The sequence below is a fragment of the Clytia hemisphaerica genome, unplaced genomic scaffold, assembly GCF_902728285.1.
Source record: "Clytia hemisphaerica strain Z4C2 unplaced genomic scaffold, Clytia hemisphaerica genome assembly, whole genome shotgun sequence".
Lineage (NCBI taxonomy): Eukaryota > Metazoa > Cnidaria > Hydrozoa > Leptothecata > Clytiidae > Clytia > Clytia hemisphaerica.
Window position 1 is genome coordinate 3,065,704 of NW_027103551.1, and position 20,087 is coordinate 3,085,790.

A 20,087-nucleotide genomic window follows, 5' to 3' on the forward strand; every position below is an offset into this window, starting at 1 on the left:
TTAGTAAAGTCCCCAACAGTCCCTTGGAAATACCATAGCACAATACCACCTTTAGAAAATATTGTGAAAAAATCCAACATTTCTGCAGAAGAGAGAGTTCAAGAGCTGAATTATAGTGTGATCGTCAGCTGTCGAAATTTTATGTTGTTTTGAAAGTTGCTTCCATTTCCCCCGTGTTTACAATCATACGTTGGGTCCGAGCAAAGTAGATATGCAAAAAACCGCCTCTTTTTATTTCCGCCCTTGTGTTCTAGAATCTCCTCTTTCATTTTTTGGTCAGCCTAAGCTGAGCATTCAAATAGGTAAAATTTTCTTCCATCATCAGCATCATAAGACGGCAAAAAAAAAATCCGATTTCCCGATATTTGCACGGATTTCTTTTCGAGTAAACACCGGGATAAAAAACGCGCGCGATTGCACAGCCATTTGATTAGCATCAGCTTCTTTTATCTCCTGAATAATGCGCTCGTATTCAGATAGCAGATTTTTGTAAATGTATGAGTTCCCAATAAGTTTGCCACTACAGTTGTGAAAATTAAAAACAAGATTTGGCTGGCTTTGCGGACGTGAATTTGTACAATTTTCAATCATCAAGCGGTGAGATTCTTTCCTGCCTTTTTTAACAGTGTACTGCTTTTTATAGTGTTTAAAAAAAGATAGCAGCAATGTAATTTTACCTAGTTGCATAAGCTACAAAGAAAAGATAGCATAAGCTTGTCTGTGTTCAATATCAGACAAGCCAGCTACAAAACCCAGAGTTGCATGCGACTCCTTGCATCCTCTTGCTAACTTAACCTACTTAACCTGCTTAACCGCTTAACCTTGAACCTTTATATCTATGAACTTACTGTATATATACAAACTATTATTGAATCAAATTAAATTGACTATTATAATATTGAATTGTGCGAAGGGAAATCCGCACCTAGAAACTTGTGCGAAGGGAAATCCGCACCTAGAAACTTGTGCGAAGGGAAGTCCGTACCTAGAAACTTGATATATACAAATATTCATATACGTTTTGAAAACGTTTCACCTTACTTTTGCTAAAGCTTACAGAATTGCAATATGATATCTATAGAGGCATATCGTGTTTGTATAGGAAGTTTTGCTCTAACAGCTCAGAAAAATGTGAAAGGTATTTCTAAATCTATTAAAATTGGTTCTAACCTTTCAGATAATGCTTTTACTAACTAGTGAAACCACAGATTTTAGCCCTTTTTGCACTCTTTTTTGCAATTCCAAAGTCATATGAGACAACCTTTTTCAGACACACCTAGATTTGTCATCTTCAAAAATGGTATTTTTTTCAATATCCAAATGCAGCGTTAGTTGGAGATCCAAACATTTTTCTCAAAGTTTAATTATACCCTTCTATTATCAGGTGATATGAACTAAACCCAGGTCCAAACAACTAAAGAAACAAAGTGATCAGGGTCTGTACGTACATGATTGTACAACATGACCAATTATCAAATATCTAAACTGTTTTAGGTTCCTTTAACCGGCTAAATAGATTTATTTGGGCAAACCGCAGGCACAATGTAGTGCAAATTCTTTGTATGCGATATGCGGTCTCAATTCGACGTTGTTTCTATTTGGAAAATACGACCTAGATAGAATTTATTGAAGGGATAGGGGTATAAGTGTTGAATACAATGATTATTATCTGTCGATGAAGCCACGATTTATTGAAACTAACGGTATATCACCGAACTTGGATTTTAAAATTTAGAGACTGGCGAAGCTAAACTAAGTGAGACTACCATGCTTCAAATTCCACTGAGTACTACTCAAAGTCCTGAATTTATACCTTATGATTATTGGCGGTTTTACTATAGCTATATGAAAAGGTCCCAATGTTTCTTGTCTTTGATTCACACAGCCGGGACAGCCGTATTACTAGTTGAAATGGAGATGGAGCTTCCGTGCCTTTTAAAGTTTGATAATATTTTTGAACTTGAAAAATGTTAAGTTTTTTTATTTAGAGTTTCGGGAAAAGAATTTCACAACATTTTCAATCCAATTTATTCAAATTAATGAACCAAGTGAAGAGCTAAAAAGATTCTTCAACTAGTTTCTCGATTTGTAAAGAAAAAATTCTAGTGCGACACCTAAAAAACGGTAAAATAAGTGCTGATGGAAATACTAGAAAGCGACACACGTCGCAAAACAAAAAACTCAGGCAAAAGTCAATAACGCCTATCATGAACAAAACAAAGAAAAGAAAATGAAAACAATAAAGCCTAGAACAAAACAAAGAAAAAAAGAAAGATAAATGAAAACAAAAAGCTTATATGAACAAAACAAGAAAAGATAAGTGAAATAAAAGAGTACCTATAAAAGAAATAAGGGACACTCTGAAGAGAAGCAAAAATTAATGCTCAAAAAAAAAAATCTGCTAAGCAGTCTGATGACCCAGTGAAAAGATTAAAAAAATTATATGAAGGTCCTTTTTTACATATGCGTTCTTGCCACAGATGTCTATATCGACGTTCAGTGCTAAATTTTCTCCTGAAAATACAACATGCAGCGGACGATTATTGTTTGAAGTAATTCTTTCGATGGGAAACTGTATATTTGAGAACGTGCCACAATAAGCTCAAAAAGATAATTTACCATGTCAGTCAGTTAAAACAAACTTAGCCTTGATGAAACTACACTGAATTCATACTCTTCGCAGACTTGAAAAAGTTTAATTTCTCGTAATTTTATTTAGAAAATTGCAATAATCAAAAGGTCAGTTCCCAAGTTAAAAGGGGCAATTTGTAATGTTCCAATTGACATAGAAGAATTGCTAATACCTGCCAAGAAAAACTAGTATAATGTCTTGTCATAGTAAACTTAAAGAAAATTAGAATATAAGGGACATGTAATTTTTGAGCAATTAGGCCTGATTTTGTTCAGCAATATTAAATTATTTAAAAGATAACAATCCTCTTATCAAGACATATGATTGATGTCAGTAACATTTCTGATGATGAAAACTATGGTGGGAAAAACAGATGTACTAACATTAATACAGCCAGCAATGATAACGAAGAAATTTCTGATGAGGGTAGCAGAACACAAAATGACACTGAATGACACTTCAGTTTTAGAATTTGAGACAACAGCAAACCCACTTGACGTGTTTCGCTCAAGTGCAAATGAAACAACTCTTATGTCCCATACTCCAACTGAAACAGAAATAGATAATGAAATTTTAACATTAGCACCTGGTCAGGGAAAAAACCAATTTCTATTGAATGAGAAAATTGTGAAATGCTTGCCCATCCTCATTTGTTTCCCAAAGGTAAATTGGATTCAACGTTCAACGCAATGTTAAATTGATTCCTCAAAGTACTTTAACCAACGATTATTGAACTATACTCAAAAATTTGCCTCTGATCCAGACTACATATTTTTTGCTAACTCTGTGATTCAACAAGTCTCTTTGACCATCAAATAAATGTTGCCATGAGAAAGTTGCAGCCTAATTAAAGCGGAATGTTAAGTCAAATTTCAAAGAAACAGTGAAAAATTTGCAAATGACAAACCTTTGCTTTTATGAGTACAGTTTAAAGGAACTCCAGCATATTGGAAAAAATTTCAGCAAGAAGTTGGCAATGGTTAAACAATTAGGGCCACCAACTTCTTTTTGACTTAAGCTTGCTGATCTAAGATGGAATGAACTGATCTCCATAATTTAACAACTCAAGGGTCAAAAGTTTACTAACGAATTTATTGAGAATCTTTCTCATGAAAGTTTTGTTAAATAGCAATCCTGTTCTAGTAGCAAGCATTTTTCAATATAGTTGAGTATTTTTCAAAGAAATTGTTTTAGATGGTCCACTTGGCAAACAACTTATTATCTATCGGGTTGAATTTCAAGTACGTGGAACCCTCATATTCGTTTCTTGGATTTTGAGCGCCAACATTAACTCCGGAACAAATCTGAAACTAGAATTTGTTGATAAAAATAAAGTTTGTACCATCAAAACAGAGAGCCGAATTGTTTACTTGTAAACCTATCAACCATCGCATTTCGAAAACTTGTCGTAAATATAAAAATACGCCTTGTAGATTTCATTTCGGCAAATTTTTTTCTGAGAGAACTATTGTTTCCGAGCTTGCCACAAGAATTGCCACAAGAGCAAAAACGAACAATACTTCACTAGAAAAGAATATTAAGTAAAGTAAGGTCATATAGAAATGAAAATCTTAATCCAATTAAAAGAATTTTTTTAACCCAGGCTGAAAATTTCAGTCCTGTTCCAACCAGAGATAAATACTTAATGAATTAGATATTCCCAAGAATGAATATGAATATGCTCTGTCAGTATCTGAAGATGGATTTTTCACCTATATGAAGCGGATTCAAATGCGGTTTTGTAAACAATATTTTACTGAGGGTCTGAAAGCTTGGCAAGCAAATCTGGATATTCACCGGTATTTATTATTACAAGGCTGTTACTTATGTGTGCATATCGGTCCAAACTGAAGATGAAGTGTCGCATGTATGAACCAAGCTGTTCAGAAGCATTCGAAACATTTAGACAATATCGCAATGAAATCTATTGCGCATGCTTTTTTTCAACGGGAAGTATCGGTCAAGAAGCTGTATATCTTAGCATTCTGAATTATGGCTAAGAAAAGTATTTCCGTGTACCTTTGCAACACCAATGTACCAGAGAAAAGATTTAGAATGTGCCTTAGTGAAAAGAAATAAGTGAGTTCTGAAGATAGTACCTCGATATTCAAAAAGAATATGCTAGACCGATATTGATAGACCAACCAACAACTTGCTAAGGAATTTATGTGTCTGTTTTCAACATGTTTGCTGAATTTTTGAGGTTTTATAGTATCATGTATGTAGAGAATAAAAAAATGATTGTCAGCCCAATGAACTTGTAGATGATCAGTTGAATCAAATCATCCAACAAATGGGTACCCAATATTGTTCCACTCTTGTCCAGTCCGAGATAAACTAAATGTCGTAAAGTTCCAAGTACTCCGTCTTCATGGCCAAATAGAAACAAGCACCCCGAAGATTATGCTCATCACTGTTAATGCTATATTATCCTTTTCGTAATGAAAATGAGTTACGTCTAGGAACACAATTCTTACACACAGAAACTATTTGAACCAGGTGTTGTAGAAATGATTGAAAGAACAGAGCTTTGATCCAACCATATTCTGGTTTAGTAGATGATGCTTAGTAAGGTTTAGAACTGACATCACGCCAATATGAATGACTTTGAACAGCAGGAAAATGATAAACAAATGCTGAGCTTGAAAGCAATACTGCAAATAATAATGATGAATCAGATTGATAAGCTAATGAAGAGACAGTACATTTAGGGCAGCAATAACCAATGGAAATCTATTGCTTCCTGATAATGAAATAAATACTCGTATAAGATCTCTTAATCCTCAACAGAGAAAATCTTTGATGTAAATACCAAGTGGGAAGAAATTTTTAAAAAACCTGTCTTCTAAAGATCCTAAATTGTAGAGCCATTTCATATTTTCTTAACCGGTGCGGAGGCGTGGAAAAAGCCATTACTTACAACAATTTATCACTCCTTGTCTAAACTTTTAATGTACAGAGGAGGAGAACCTACTAAACAAAGGATTCTTGTGCTTGGCCCCAACAGGTGTAGCATCGATCAATTCAATGGAACCACAATTCACACTGGTTTGATTATCTACAAAAAAGCTATTTCCTTGAATGCTAGTCCAAAACAAAAATTTTGCAAAAAAAACTTGCTTGCGTTGAGATTATGATAGATGAATTTCCATGGTACCTCGTCGCTTATTTCGAAATATTGATTCAAGTTACGTGAAATATTCAATTCGATAAACCTTTTGGTGGAAAATCGCGTCTTCTTTGGGTGATTTGTTTCAACTCCACCAATTTATAGAGACCAATTACAAAGCTGATTGTTTCATCATGCAAAGCAAGTCCGGATTTGAATTATGGAGAAGTTCCATGGCAGAATGACTGAGGTATGAGGACAGAGAGATGATATTTTTTTGATCTATTAATAAGTAGTTAGGTGAACTTGATGAAGAAAAAGAAGACTTTTAAAATCTAGATTCATTACAAAAGACATCCAGACTATCCTGCTAATATCACTCATATTTGCAGAAAATAAGCCAGTAGATTTATACAATTTGCAAATGCTTGAAAAATTACCGACTGAAAGCATCTGATTCTTGCACAAGATGAGGTAACCAAAAAAATCTGACAAGAAGTGATTTGATTTTATTGAAAATGCTAAAGCAAGAGATACAGGTGGTCTGCTCGTATTATTGAAATGAAAGTAGGGCTCGTGTTTTGATATCAAAAAATATGACATTGCTGATAGATTAGTCAATGGACACGTTGGAACAGTTATGAGATTCAAATTTGATTGCAATAATTAAAATATCTGGTTTCTATGTAAAACTTGATGATGTCACAGCAGGTAAAAAAGGACCAATTTGGATAATGTATGTAGAGAAAACAATTGGACTTTGATCGAAGAGCAGAATCTACCTTTGCGACTAGAAAATAAGCAAAAGTCACCTATGTTAGAAGAACTCATTTCCACTGATACTATCATGGCATGTACTAGTCACAAGTCCAAGGGCTAACACTTCAATAGCAGTCGTAAGCTTGAATTATTTTGGTCAAAGATATTTCAATGAAGGTCAAATGTATGTTAATTTGTCAAGGGTAACTGACATAAACAGACTATTCTTAATTGGTGAATATAGTAGAAATGCTATCAGAGTCAACACTGAAGCGGGCTTGAATATGAACGTTTGAGAAGAAATTGTTGTTGCAAAAGGTTCAAACTTTTCATCTGTTTCTACCTCTCCAAGCATTTAAAATCTCCCTCTTAATATTCGCTCGATGAATAAACTGCTGTTGACCTAAAAAAAATCTGAAAATTAATGAAACAGTGACTTTTATGCCTTACTGAACTCAGCTATCGCCTACAAGTGATACTAGTGGAATTGATCAAACATTAAATGGTTTTAATATTGAGTATAACAACAATTCAATTAATCGCTTTCAAAACACTGCATGTTGCACAAATTCTTCAATTCAAAATTTAGAGGTAATAAAGCAGCAGGTTACACATTGATAAAATTCAAAAAAGAGACGTTTAGTAGTCAACCTATAGCTTTTAATCTGTACAGACCACCTAATTCTTCAAGAAACACTTTTCGTGAAGAACTTTGCAACTGACAAGTTATGATGATGTAGACATTATTGTGGGAGATTTCAATATTGATGCACTAGATCCAACAAATCAAGACCTAAACGAAATACTTTCTTCATTCAAAATGATAGTGAATGAACCAACTCATCTTGTGTGGCCTTCGGACCATGTTTATATAAAAAACGTTTTTATTAGCCAGAGAGAAGTGAATTGCTTTATAAAGGATATTTATTTCTCCGACCATGATGGAGTTTGTTTCAACATTGTGAGTGATACTTAAATTGTTTTAACTGCTTGGACTGCTTGAACTGCTTGATATTGGGGGGGGGGGGGGTTTCAGTTTGGAGGGTGGGATACATAAGGGATACAAAATTCTTCAAGAGCAAAGTTTGTAATGTTCATTATGAAGTCGATTCAGTACATTTATAGATAAATAAATCACAGCTTATTCTGGTGAAGTTTGAATCCCTTACGTATCTATCCTAGAAGAAGAAAATCAAAACTGACAATAAGGAATTTGTCTTAAAAAGGTTTTTAGTGCCTTTAAAAGGAAAGAAACTTTCTTGTAAATTTTAATCTTTTGGAAGTTGCAAAAGACATTTTCCTCAGTCACATAATTTTTTATAATTTTATGTACAGTATTTTAAAAATGTGGATTTTAAGAATTTTTTTTTATCAAATTGGAATATTGATTTTGTACATTCTTTATATATTTATGTTGCATTTTTTAGTTAAAAATTGAATTATGATATGCATTAACTTTTTAATTTTTTTTTTGAAAATTCTTTTACACTTTTTATAGTATTTTTTAATCAACTCATCAATTTATACAAAATTTAGAGTTACAAAATTAACAAAAGAACAATACAACTAAAAACCCTGGACTAAAACTATGTTGGACTGGACTGGAATATTATTTGGTGTTAATCGTTCTGCGTAACTAAAATTATATGCTTGGCTGGAGAAATATATGGGCATTTGTATGATATGATGCTGGTAATTTGTTAATGGTTTTGTTGTAGTATTAATTCCTGTTACGTAATAGCGTTGGTAGAATGAGGCAACCTAAAAGTAAAGAAACAAATTTTTGATTCATTGGCAACTTAGAATAAACATTGATTTCACACCACCAAATTCAGCAACTCTAGATGCTACAAAAGTCACAAAAACAAGAGGTTAGTAAGACTTGATAAATTTTGAGAGAATACTACTCAAGTACTATACTTCAAAGTCAATCAATTTATGATTCTCTGCTTAAAAAATTGACAAATAGGTATATTCTTAACAATGGTTGGTATTTTTACAGACAATTGGTATAAAATCTATTGAAGTGGTTATCAATTTCCGAAAAGAAGTAATTTATCACACGTTTTCTCTGAAAAGAAAATACAAATAAATACATCGGGGTGTTTAGTGCCTTTTAATTTTATATTTACTCTGTTATTTTAGATATCAATCAACAATCAATTGTCATTTGGCTGTCATGACTCGTAAACAATTGTCACTGTGTTACTCCGAACTCAAAGTCGATGCTACAAAGTACATTCAGGTAATTTAATTAAACCTTACAAAACATTTCAAAACCCGAAGGCTTTTCTGTTTTCTTACATAAGAAACTGTCACATTTGCCTACATTTGCTGAATGTCTCCATTCACCAAATAACTTAGAAAGTTTATATCATCAGCTTTTATTTTTATTTTTGTTTTCTCTACTAGATTATAACGATCAACAGTAGTTTCATATTGTATTCGTTTCAATCAATTGGTGCTTCATTGTCAAATTGTCGTCAAAAAAAACCAACGACTGACGACATTAATTTTGTTCATAATAGAGTTATTTGTTCTGATTTGAAATCATAACGTTTCTTCGCTCAGTGAATGAAAGTGATCAAAATGATATCATAAGTGTTATCTATACTTGTCCATTAACCATTTCGTATGGCATTGTTTTGTGTTTGATTATTGCAAAGATGCTGCTGGGATAAATATAATGAACTGTTATTTGAAAAAAAACTATTTCTATTTGTAAAAGTAAATGGTCAGTCTATGTGACCTGTCAATTGAATTTTTGATAGAATCTTTGTATAAGTTTATAACAGGACATATCTAAAATTTTGTGATTTGTCCCTAAATTTTTACTTTATCTTCAAAATGTTAAAAATTGAATTTAAATGCTTTAGATACGGAATGTTAATTTTCTATTCAATCTTACTAGTAGGAGTTTTGAGTAACCTGGAGAAACATTTAGGCAAAGTGATTTTCTAGCTTTATTAAGTTTTCCAATTTTGCTTGATTCTTTAGAAATGCATCTAGTCCTTCCTTCCATCGCAGCTATTTAACTTCTTTACAAACTATCCAACTAATAATCTAACTATATTGGCTGACCTTCCAGCCTCGGCTGGTTTATTTCATCCTATATTCGGCATTTTTAAACAACATCAGCATTTTTAAACTTAATTATCGATAATTGTCCATGACATAAAGCTTATTCTAGCGTGTTCTAGAATCTCCTCTTTCATTTTTTTCATCCTTCATTCGGCATTTTCAAACAAACATCAGCATTTTTAAACTTAATTATCGATAATTGTCCATGACATAAAGCTTATGAAACATTGCCTCTTGCGTTGCATGACTTTTTTCATCGTTGGTTGCTAAGATTCTATCCCGAACTACCACTTTTCGAACAGAAAGACTCCCAGACTAAAAGACTCCGGGTAGCTAGCTGAAGTATAATTTTCAGAAAGTTGTTAGGCAGTTTCATAAGTCAGTACAAGATGTTCCTTGTACTTTTTGGAAAAAACCCTTTCCAATTCAATGCAAGTGATAGTGATATATACGGCTAATCTCAAAATTCATTGCCGTACCATAATCGTGAGATACACTTTGGTACAGAGTAATTCAATGCCGGTAATAGGCTATACCGAAAAAGTTTGCAAACGTTTTCCGGAAAAGTCAGTGGAAGTCCAGCCGGGAAGACACATTTTTAAAACTAAGATCGAACTTTTGGAACCTCGAAACGCGAAAATTTCCAGAACAAAAGACTGACTTGGGTTAAACTCTAAATCTGATATCTATAAAAAATGTTTATAAAAATGTTTAAAAGTGCAGCGTTGTATGAAGGGATTAAAAACCAAATGAAAAATTAAAAATATTATTTTTCATGGTTGTATTTATATTAAATTATTGACATCATTATTGAAAGAAAGAAAACAAAAAAAATGGCGAACGGAAAATAAACTTTCTTGAGTATTTACAATTTAGAATTAAATGCGAAATTTTAAAAAAATATGAAAATGATTAGTAAGTTGGGAGTTTTTCATAGGTAGTATTTCTGAATTCAAATTTAATGTTCCAAGAAATAAGCCTTATCTCTATAATCGCACCAGGTATCATAGAGCTAAAGCAGCAAGAATTTGTCAGAGGACGACAGCAGTCTACTATAAAGCTAGCCTGTTAGACGAAAACCGGAAAATGTTGGTTTGTACTGGTTACTATAAAGCCCGATGTAGTATTCGCTAAAATGAAAAATGACTGTATTTTCTTTCCTGAGAATTGAATTTATAAACACGCTATAAAACTAGCATAGATAATCTAAACATAAAACAAACTCTCTAATACAGTGAAACCTAAAGAACTCCAGACTCCACTGTAACATAAAAAAATCTGTAAAATAATAAAAAATCTTGAAAATAAACCAGATGAGATGGAGTTTTTATAAAATACTTTAATAATTGGTCATTTGAAGTAATAAAAATGACGCGTTCTTTAGAAAAAGTAACAAAATTGTTTTATTATGGGTTAACGACCAACCAAATCAAATGAGAGCTTGTAAAAACTCCATCTCGTCCCAAATAAACCGATCCGTTGAAGAAAAGCTAATAAAACGGAAAATTGCGAATCTAACATGAAAATCTCATACAACTTCATATGTGATATTATCGTAATAAGATCGTCTCTCGTTCTCATATAGCGAGCGTGGTCGTGTGCCTCTCGGCGTATCAATTGACACCTGACTGTTATGTCCACTACCTGTACGTAAGGTCAATGGGAAATTCCCTATTTGTTTTGCGCTGTAGTCATCCGAACCATACAACCGATTTTCGGATTTCGACGAAAGAAAAACGTCCTGACTCTCGGTATTTTTCGTTGAGACCGAATAAGAACGAGTTTGTTCGTTCATTTTATCGTCAAATGAACGGTAATCAAAACGCGATAAAATCTCAGATTTCGGTCGCGTTGCTCCTTCGTTATTTCCAATCCCTCGATTGTAGGTGGAGCGTACCAATCGATCTGTAGATCGACAAACAATGTTTCGATTTTGGTTTCGTAAGTTTTCAATACTGTTCGATTGTAATCTAGAGGTTGAGTTATAACGTGGGAAGTTTCCACTTTTGATACTGTCACTGACCCGACATCTCAAATCGAAATCTCTAGAGGAAACATCCGTGGCGAAGTTACGTTTTGACGTTGATCTCACTTTAGGGTCTTCGTTTTCGCTTTTCACGTAATGTGAGTTTTTTGATTGCTTGTTAACAGGTGATTTGATTTCATCGTTGATTGATGTTTCTGATGAAGTCCGCTCGCAGCTTTCGTCGCCATTTTTATTCGTATCGACAAGTTCGCTCCAACTCGAGTTATTCGGTGAATTCGGTGATGTGACGTCACCAAACATGGCCGCGCGTTCACGCACAGATAGTCGGCGTGATCGCCTCTGTTCGTCACGATTTTTCGAGACGGATGACCTCATTACGACTTTGCCATCCGTAGAATCCATACTAACATTACTTGAATGCGGAGAATCAGGTGTATTCACCGTGGAACGCCGAGCGGTCATAGATTGACTGCGCGTAAAACTGAAATGAGTTCTTGTTGGTGTGCGAACAGGGCTTCCAGGCTGTCTAGCTGTTGTTGGAGTAGAGTTTGATTTTTCGCTTGCCTTTTCACGTTTACTTTGATAAAACAATTCGCGTGGTCCGAAAACAGTTTCCTTTTCAGGTGAAGCATTAACTCGATTATCAAGTGGTGAAGTTGCTGTTCCAACTGAAGTCGATCTGGACAATCGAGACATAATACTATTCGGTCCTGCTTTATGAAAAATTTTGGAGTCAATAATCTCGGGATTCTTTAGTGATTCAAGGCTCGATTTTATGGATGGTTTTTGGTCGACGATTTTTGACGTATTCACGCAATGTGATGTCACGTTTAACGTGCTGGGGCGTGTCGTGACTAGTTCTGACGTGACTGGAGTATCAACTTTATTTAGGTCCATATCATCAATGTTTACGTAATTATTTTGCTTGGGCATATCGCTGCTATTTGTATTCGAAGTTGCTTCTTGTTCATTAGAGTCTGACTCGTGACGGGAGACGTTTTCCGCCGTCATGTTTACGTAACTTTCGGGCGATAAAGAACGTACTCGTTTAATGGGCACGTCGTCTTCTGAAGGATTCCGTTTCACACGACCACTATTACGTAACGATTTACGTTCTGGTGAGAAAGTATTGGCCGGCGTAATACCGTATTGTTCTGAGGTGGTATTGGTACGGCTTAACGTACTAGCTTGCGATGACAGATAGCCATCACTGTTGGCACCACGATTTAGAGTACTCGCTTGAGATAAATATCCTGAGTCGTTACTTGGAGCCCCACGTCGATGACTACTGTAAGGCGCCGATATTGATGCCGGGGGAGCGGACTCTAAAGGCGGAGTTTGTTCTAAGGTTGCAGGTGGTTCTATTAGAAGTTCGTCGTCTGGAAGTTTGCGAAAGTTCAAAGGTTCGCCTACGCTGAATAGTGGTGTTTTAGTTGATGATTGATAACGCGTTGTACCGTCATCGAGATTCATGTATTTGGCTCTAACTGATACGATGGCTGACATGAGAGACATACTGTCTGTATCACTGAGATTGATTTCGAACTCAGATTCTGGTGTTGCGATCGGAGCTGTGTTATGAAGAGACGAAATCGAAGTACGATCGGCTGATATTGAGGTTCGGTCTGCCGATGATGTAGAACTGAAACTCTCGCTACGTTGTATCGGGTGTCGAGGAATATCGTGTAGCCTGTATTCGCTTTGTGATCGAGTAGGTCCTGAAATTAGCGGGCTAGTTTTCTTGGTGTATAAGGAGTGTGATGCTTTGACGAGATCATTTTCATTGGCATCTTCAATGTTGGATGATTTGCTGCTAGCTTTGGAAAACAAACCAAACCATTTGCGTGTTCTGCGGGGTGAATTGACACTACCACTCAACTGAAAAATGAAACAAAATTTCTTATAAGTATTTAATGGATTTTGATATGATTACTACACACTATTAAACCCTGGTTAAAAAAATCTTTTATTAGAGTTTTCAGAAATTTGATACCCTGATGTTGTAGTACTTTTTATACCACAAACTGTTTTTAACAAGAAAGTAAAATCATTTAGAGCTGTTTCTTTTTATGGAATACAGCATTTGATGGATGAGAAGTTCATTCTAGACACGGTGAAGTGACTTTATATCAACTATTTCCATACATAATCTCGCTCCCAAAGTCACTTGCACCACTTTATGATTTCATTGATGGTCTTGATACAACCTTTCGTGAATGCTATTAGAATCATAAAACAGGGACAGGGTAGGAAACCGATAGGAAATAGGAAAGTGAAGACAGAACAGGACAAGTCAAGTACGTCAAGTAGTAAAAAAATTGGTTAATTTGAGGGCTTGAGCCTTTTATATATAAAGAATGTGTACCTCTCTTGTTGATATATCGGATGATATTGAGCCTTTCTCAGAACGCGTCAATCCACTAGGAATGGGAACTGTTTTCGATTTGTTGGAGTTTGTACGCGCTTGGGCCTCTTCGAGTGAGAGAAGTGTTGGTAAAGGCGAAATAGGAGCAGCTGTTGACATTTTGGGCGGGTTGAAAGAGCCACGAAGTTTACTGCTGTGTCGTGGTGATGATGTTGCTAGAAAGAAATAAAGCGACAGTGAGCTTCTGAATAATTTCAGTTTTTCGTCAGGAGGATTGCTAAAACCTTACCAGAAAAATGATCCGCGCCTCTATGCTGACAAAGCAAAGTAAACAAAGAAATTTGTGCTCGAAAAGCGCCAAAAATGAGATGTTGTGTATGGGAATGGTAGCAAATTTGTTAAATGATATCCTTTGAATTCTTAAAAAGTGTTGACAACCGGAAAAAGAATTTCTACCTCCATCCACAGATACCGATTTGGTAAGTTCACGTTGCTTGTGAATGCGTTGCCGTGCTTCTTCTAACGAAATCAATTTCGGTCCACTGTTGTTTTGAAGACCAAGTTTAATACATTCAGAATCTACAAAAACGAACGAATGCGGAATGAATGTTTGCATTAAAATACTAAATGAATATATTTTAATGGGAAATACAGTGACCGCACTGATTCGTGCTTCTTGTATTAAAGCCTTTCTGTATTTCTAGCTTCAGCCACAGCGAAGGGCTTCACTTATAAAATTTCGATCAAAATATTTCGTATTTTGGAAAAATTTAATTTTCCGTTCAAATTTGAATAAGTGGGAGTCAACGGTATAGTAGCAAATGGTAAGGCAGAATAGATGGGTTTAGAATTATAAAAATCCTTAGAAGAAGGTAACCGTAGCTACAATAGACAGTAGACACAATAGACAGCTCCAGGCTGTAAGGCCTTAGGAGTTTGAGCTTCATGCTCAAAGCAAATTATATAAATAACGTAAACTCGATTTCACTTTTAGAATATCCTTGAACGAAAAAAAATTGAATGTCAAAATATTCTACATACCATCTTGGACTTGTTGCTGAGGAGATTGCTGTTCTTTCATTTCTGGATAATAAGCGATAGCTGCCGATGCTAGATTCTTATCAAAGAAAACGTCAACGTTACGAATCATATATTCTACGATGATTGCTTGAGTACGGAATTCAGTCAGTGCGGCCACGGAATCGTCACTGTTCGGTTTCAACAAATTTGGCGCCCATACGATGGCCAAGTTTTTTGCTGTCATGTTAGTAGTGTCCGATTTGGAAGCGCAATAATTCAAATGGCGTAATAATTTGTTCATGGTTCTATAAAAGAGATTAGAGAGTTTATCTTTATTTTTTAATTCAACCATTTGAGATCAGGATCCGCATTCACTCCAACAACTGATTTGGTGATAGCAAAATGACAGGGACCATGACCTAAGGGCAATAAGTAGAGCTGAAACCCATAACTTTCTTATCACAGCTCCTTTAAAAGTTCTTCAAATGGCAAAACACCGAAATTTACCCAAATCTGAATTTTGGGGAATTGGGGGAAAGTTGTAGAGTTCATTTATTGAAAGGATATTAAAAATTCTTCAGTTTACAATTACGACTCAAGTGCGCATGTTCGAAAAGTGACGTTAATTTTCAAATTACAAACTTCATGACGTTAAATTATTTAATCTAAATTGACGTCAAATAAAATAAAGTGAGCTCTAAAGAAAACTAAACTTGAAAAATAATTAGTTCTAGATTAAGTATTGTTGAAAAGAGAGTTCGCTCGCATTTTTGACAAATCTAGTACGTATTTTGAGTATTCAAGTGTATCGATATCCAGTTAAAAGTGAAAATTTAACAAGAAAACAATGTGTAAACAAGAAGAAATGTTTTCTTGTTTTGAAATTGAGGATTGTGTCCTCGTTTTTTGGAATCCTGGTCAAAGAATGATCAAGAATATGGAATTCAGTGAAGAAGAGAAATTTGTCTCGTTTCTCACACGAGATGTATTAAAGTTGATCGACCAACAAAATCAATCGAACGAAAGTCATCAATTGAAGACAGAAGAATGTAAACCAAGCCAAGGAGAGAACTTCATGACTTGGTTGACTGATGATGTCTTGAAATTGATTGACGAAAAAAACAAACACCGAATTCCAGATGTGGCCAAAACTGCAGCAAAATCAACACAAACTGCACCTGTCAAACCACCTCGTAATTTTCCCGCTCGTATCACACAGCTGAATGACGAGATCGTTTACAAAGACTGGAAAATTTCTGACATGCAATGGCAGCTTGACGTGCAGAAAGTGACATTGGGTAAAAAATTGGTCCACCAAGAGATGTTGTTTTTGTTGGAGAAGAAAAAGACGGAAGAAATGCTACGAACACGAAACGAAGAGATCGCGAAGTTGAAAGAAAATCTCAAAGATGCCAACGAGATTGTGTACGAGAAAAACATGCTGATTTTCGAACTAACAACTAAATCATCTAAAAGCAAGATGGCATCCTTCGTCGCTTTGTTTCAAGGCATTTCAGCACGTCGCTTGAGATCAGCCGTCACCGGTTTTTTCTCAAGCCGTCAATTCCGACGTCGCCAGCAATAAATATCATGCCAACAAACAACACTGATTTTTATTGAAAAACATCACCAATAAAATAACAAAAAATGCGTCACTATTTTTGTCCCTTATCATATAGGCTTTATTATAAGTAAAAATATGCAACACTTTTCCAAAATGAACATCGATTTAAGCGCAGTGCGTCATAGAAAAAGTAGAATCGACCAAAAAGAGTTTAACTGGGGTGTTATGGCGTGTAAATTCTTACCTGTAATGAGGTGGAGGCAGGCGTTGGATGACATGATGAAAAGCGACAGTTCTGTCAGCGTCGTCGGCTTTTTTGATAGCAATAACAAACTTGTCGTATAATTCGTGTGTGAAAAGAGGGTTAGGAAGCTCACTGAAAAATACAAAAACAATCTTCAATTATACAAGTTCAAGTTAAATAAACTGCAATGAATATTTGAAAAAACTAAGAGCCTTTTACCAGCCTTTTTCTTGTCGACCGAAAGAAGAACTTTGCCTGAGTTTACTCGACGAAAATTAAAAATCTTTTAACAAAATTTACATGTAAGCGTGTAAAGGCGCTCTTAAACCATGTAGAATTTTAATAGAATTTATGCAAATGAGGGCTATTTGAATGTAATTAGCTTACCGAAAGTACGTTTTCAAAAGTGATGAGATACAGTGAACATCGTTCAAATATTTTAGATCTCGAAGGTTTGGTGGTTGTTCATCACAATCGAACGATAACCTGATTTAGAAAGAGGAGGGCATGGGTATGTTAGATTAGTTCAACTGTTATCAGCTTTGGTTTCCTTATTCTTCGCTAAAAAAAACAAAATGTTGAGGCACTGAAAAATATTTCATCAATGATAAGACTGAACAAAGTTTTAGAATAAAACTATATCCAAAAAATTTTTTGAATAAATAGTGTTGAGAAGATGTACCTGAGTTTTTGAAGATTAGACACGATACCAGATAAACGATAAATCCCATCTACGATTCCGTGTTCTTCGATCACCTCGGCACATAAATCTAAGACCAAGGGTGTATCACGGCCTGTAAGTGCCAGTCGTTCACCGAGGTCACATCCAAACACGCGTTCACGTAAAATACCGTGTTGCATAAGTTCATCTTTACTTGGTCTTGATTTGAAGAAAAATCTGAGGAAGCTGATGAATTTGCCACGTCGCTTGGAGACAGGTCTTGATTGTAAATGGTGTAAGATTTGATCATTTATTTCTCTCTCGTTTAAAATCTCGATACAGTGTGATGGGAAGAAACCGACCTTAAACGAATGAAAAGTTTTTGAAATGAGAAGTTGAACCTATTTTTATTTAGTAATATTAAAATAGTGGAAGGAAAATTCTGTCGAAGTTTTTTTTGAGATTGAAAAGTAGGAAAAAGATAACATGACTATTGTTTGTAGCCTAGAAAAGTAGATAAAAGCTTTGGTAAATTCCAGTGTATACCATTCAGGAAGAAATGCATACAGTTGACGCTCTCTAATTCGATTTTCAAGTGGAATTGGATTTTTATCAAATAAGAGAACGTATCGAGTCGTAGAGTGTCGTATATGAGTGTTTATATTGACAGTGGTGTGTTGACCTTAAACATTATCGAGTAATGGAGCGTGTCGTATAGTAGAACGACGGATTAGAAAGCGTCATATGTAGTACATTTTTTTATAAAACTTGTACACGAAATATCGAGTATCCCTCACCTCGAAACCTTTCTTGCCACGCCACCAAATCGTTTCATCTGATGATGGCATATCAATAACAGAAAGAAAATCACCAACTTCAAGGCTCATCTCGTCCGGTGCTTGTGCTTGGTATCGCTTGATGACACGGCCCGCAGCAACGGCCGGTACATTGATGGCTGAATCGTCAGCTTCCATGACAACAAGATGGTTACCATGGTTATCGAGCTGAAAAACGTGAAAGGGGTTGAAATTTAGGTGTATATTGAAATTGAAAAAGATTGTTAGCATGCTGAAGCTAGTTACGCTTTCAAGGAAAAGTAGTAAAACTGCCGAGATCAATAGAGATAAGACTTATTTATAATAAATAAATCAAAATCAACTCACCTCAAGCCAATTTAGAATAGGGCCACAATTGATGTTATTTCCAGCCAGCTCGGAGAAGCGAGATAAATAAAATTGCATTTGTTGTACCATGTTCTGTGAAATACAAAAAAAAGAAATTCTTTGAAAACATTTACCGGTAGAAAATAATCAGGTATTTTCGTTAGTTATGCCAAGTTCTAAGCTGTATGTTAATAATAGATACTATATGGAGTCTTTAAAACTAGAACACGCAGAGGAACATAAATTTGTTTGAGTTAAGGAAATTTCGAGTTACAGAGTAAGGTTAGACTTTGTTTACTGAAAGAACGAGAAAATTTGTTCAGTTAAGGAGTCTTGAGTTGTAGAGGTTTGAGCTAAAGAGACTCTAATCTATCTAAAAGATGTTCTAAAAGATAATAAATATAAGTCTTGCTCAAAACTAACTTTTAAAAACCCAAATCAACTGAAACTGATTTACTAACCTGTACTAACTGGTAAAATGGAACAGAAAAGGATCACTGTATCGAAATTACGACACAACACTGTCAATCTTTCACAACAAACCATCTTACATACATCATACATGGACACAAGTGAAAAACCAATAAAAAAAACTTTGACAAGAAAAACTGTAAAAAAAGTGATACGCTGTAATGTTGTTTTAAGTCATTATCAAAACTTAAGGTTGATACAAGAATTTTCTATATTCTTGCGCACACGTTCGTTTATTAAATTATATAAGAACAGGCTTCGGTGGCCAAAATATTAAGAACTAGTTAAGAACATCTTACGGCTTTTCCGACTCTAAAAACACCCAAATTCTTAGGAAATTGCACAAAAATACTCACGAAATTATTTTTAAGAACATTTTAGGCTTAAAACTCAAAAAAGTTAAGAACGCTCAAATAGGTTAAGAACGCTCAAAAAGTATCAAATTTTTTCTTATAAAAAACGTGTAGTGCTTATACATCATCGACACATTTATATCCCAGCAACGGTGATACGGGCGCGCGACCTATATTACGTTATACAAACAAAAACAAAACTGTTGCTGGATAGTCAGTACACAATCTGGCTAAAAGAGGAATAGATAAGTTTCAATTGCTGTCAAAGTACAATCTAATATAGTAGAGGTAATAGTCTGGAACCACACACTAACTTTTACTCAAAAGTACACAGAAGTGTTTCTTAGTTGATAGTTTTATACTGTACAATTTAAATTTTGAGCAATGTAAATTTGACAGTTTAAAAGGCTATTCAGTCAAAATACTTTAACATAAATTTTTGCAATACTTCTGAAAGCTCGCATCAGAAAGAGAAATCTAGTGTATTTAATCAAATTCTACATTTCAAATTTTCTTATTAAAGAGCCATATCTCACCTTAACCTTCATACCCTTTCGAACCATAGTGTATTTCATTGGTTATAGTAGATAGATTCGTTGTAAAAATAAAGCTTTGGAAGTTTTAAATTGCTCACATTTGAATCCTTTTTGAAAATTCTGCCTCGCAAAACATGATTTA

The 20,087-nt window shown here is 34.8% G+C and overlaps 2 protein-coding genes across 3 annotated transcripts in view; one reads left to right on the forward strand and one right to left on the reverse strand.

The window, feature by feature from the left end:
- Window positions 1-20,087, forward strand: part of LOC136800311 (ras-related protein Rab-6B-like) — a 197,105-nt gene that overhangs the window by 9,215 nt on the left and 167,803 nt on the right. The gene's annotated exons all lie outside the window — the stretch shown is intronic.
- The window catches only part of LOC136800285 (rho GTPase-activating protein 32-like), a 44,818-nt gene continuing 35,740 nt past the window's right edge, over window positions 11,010-20,087 (reverse strand). For both annotated transcript variants that reach the window (XM_067056909.1, XM_067056910.1), the window contains 9 exons: window positions 18,586-18,678; window positions 18,220-18,426; window positions 17,444-17,784; window positions 17,149-17,247; window positions 16,762-16,893; window positions 14,975-15,258; window positions 14,390-14,512; window positions 13,934-14,148; window positions 11,010-13,446 (listed from right to left, as the gene is read on the reverse strand). In XM_067056909.1, coding sequence (XP_066913010.1) covers window positions 11,110-13,446; window positions 13,934-14,148; window positions 14,390-14,512; window positions 14,975-15,258; window positions 16,762-16,893; window positions 17,149-17,247; window positions 17,444-17,784; window positions 18,220-18,426; window positions 18,586-18,678 — 3,831 coding nt within the window. In that variant the 3' untranslated portion in view covers window positions 11,010-11,109. The remainder of the gene's footprint in view (window positions 13,447-13,933; window positions 14,149-14,389; window positions 14,513-14,974; window positions 15,259-16,761; window positions 16,894-17,148; window positions 17,248-17,443; window positions 17,785-18,219; window positions 18,427-18,585; window positions 18,679-20,087) is intronic.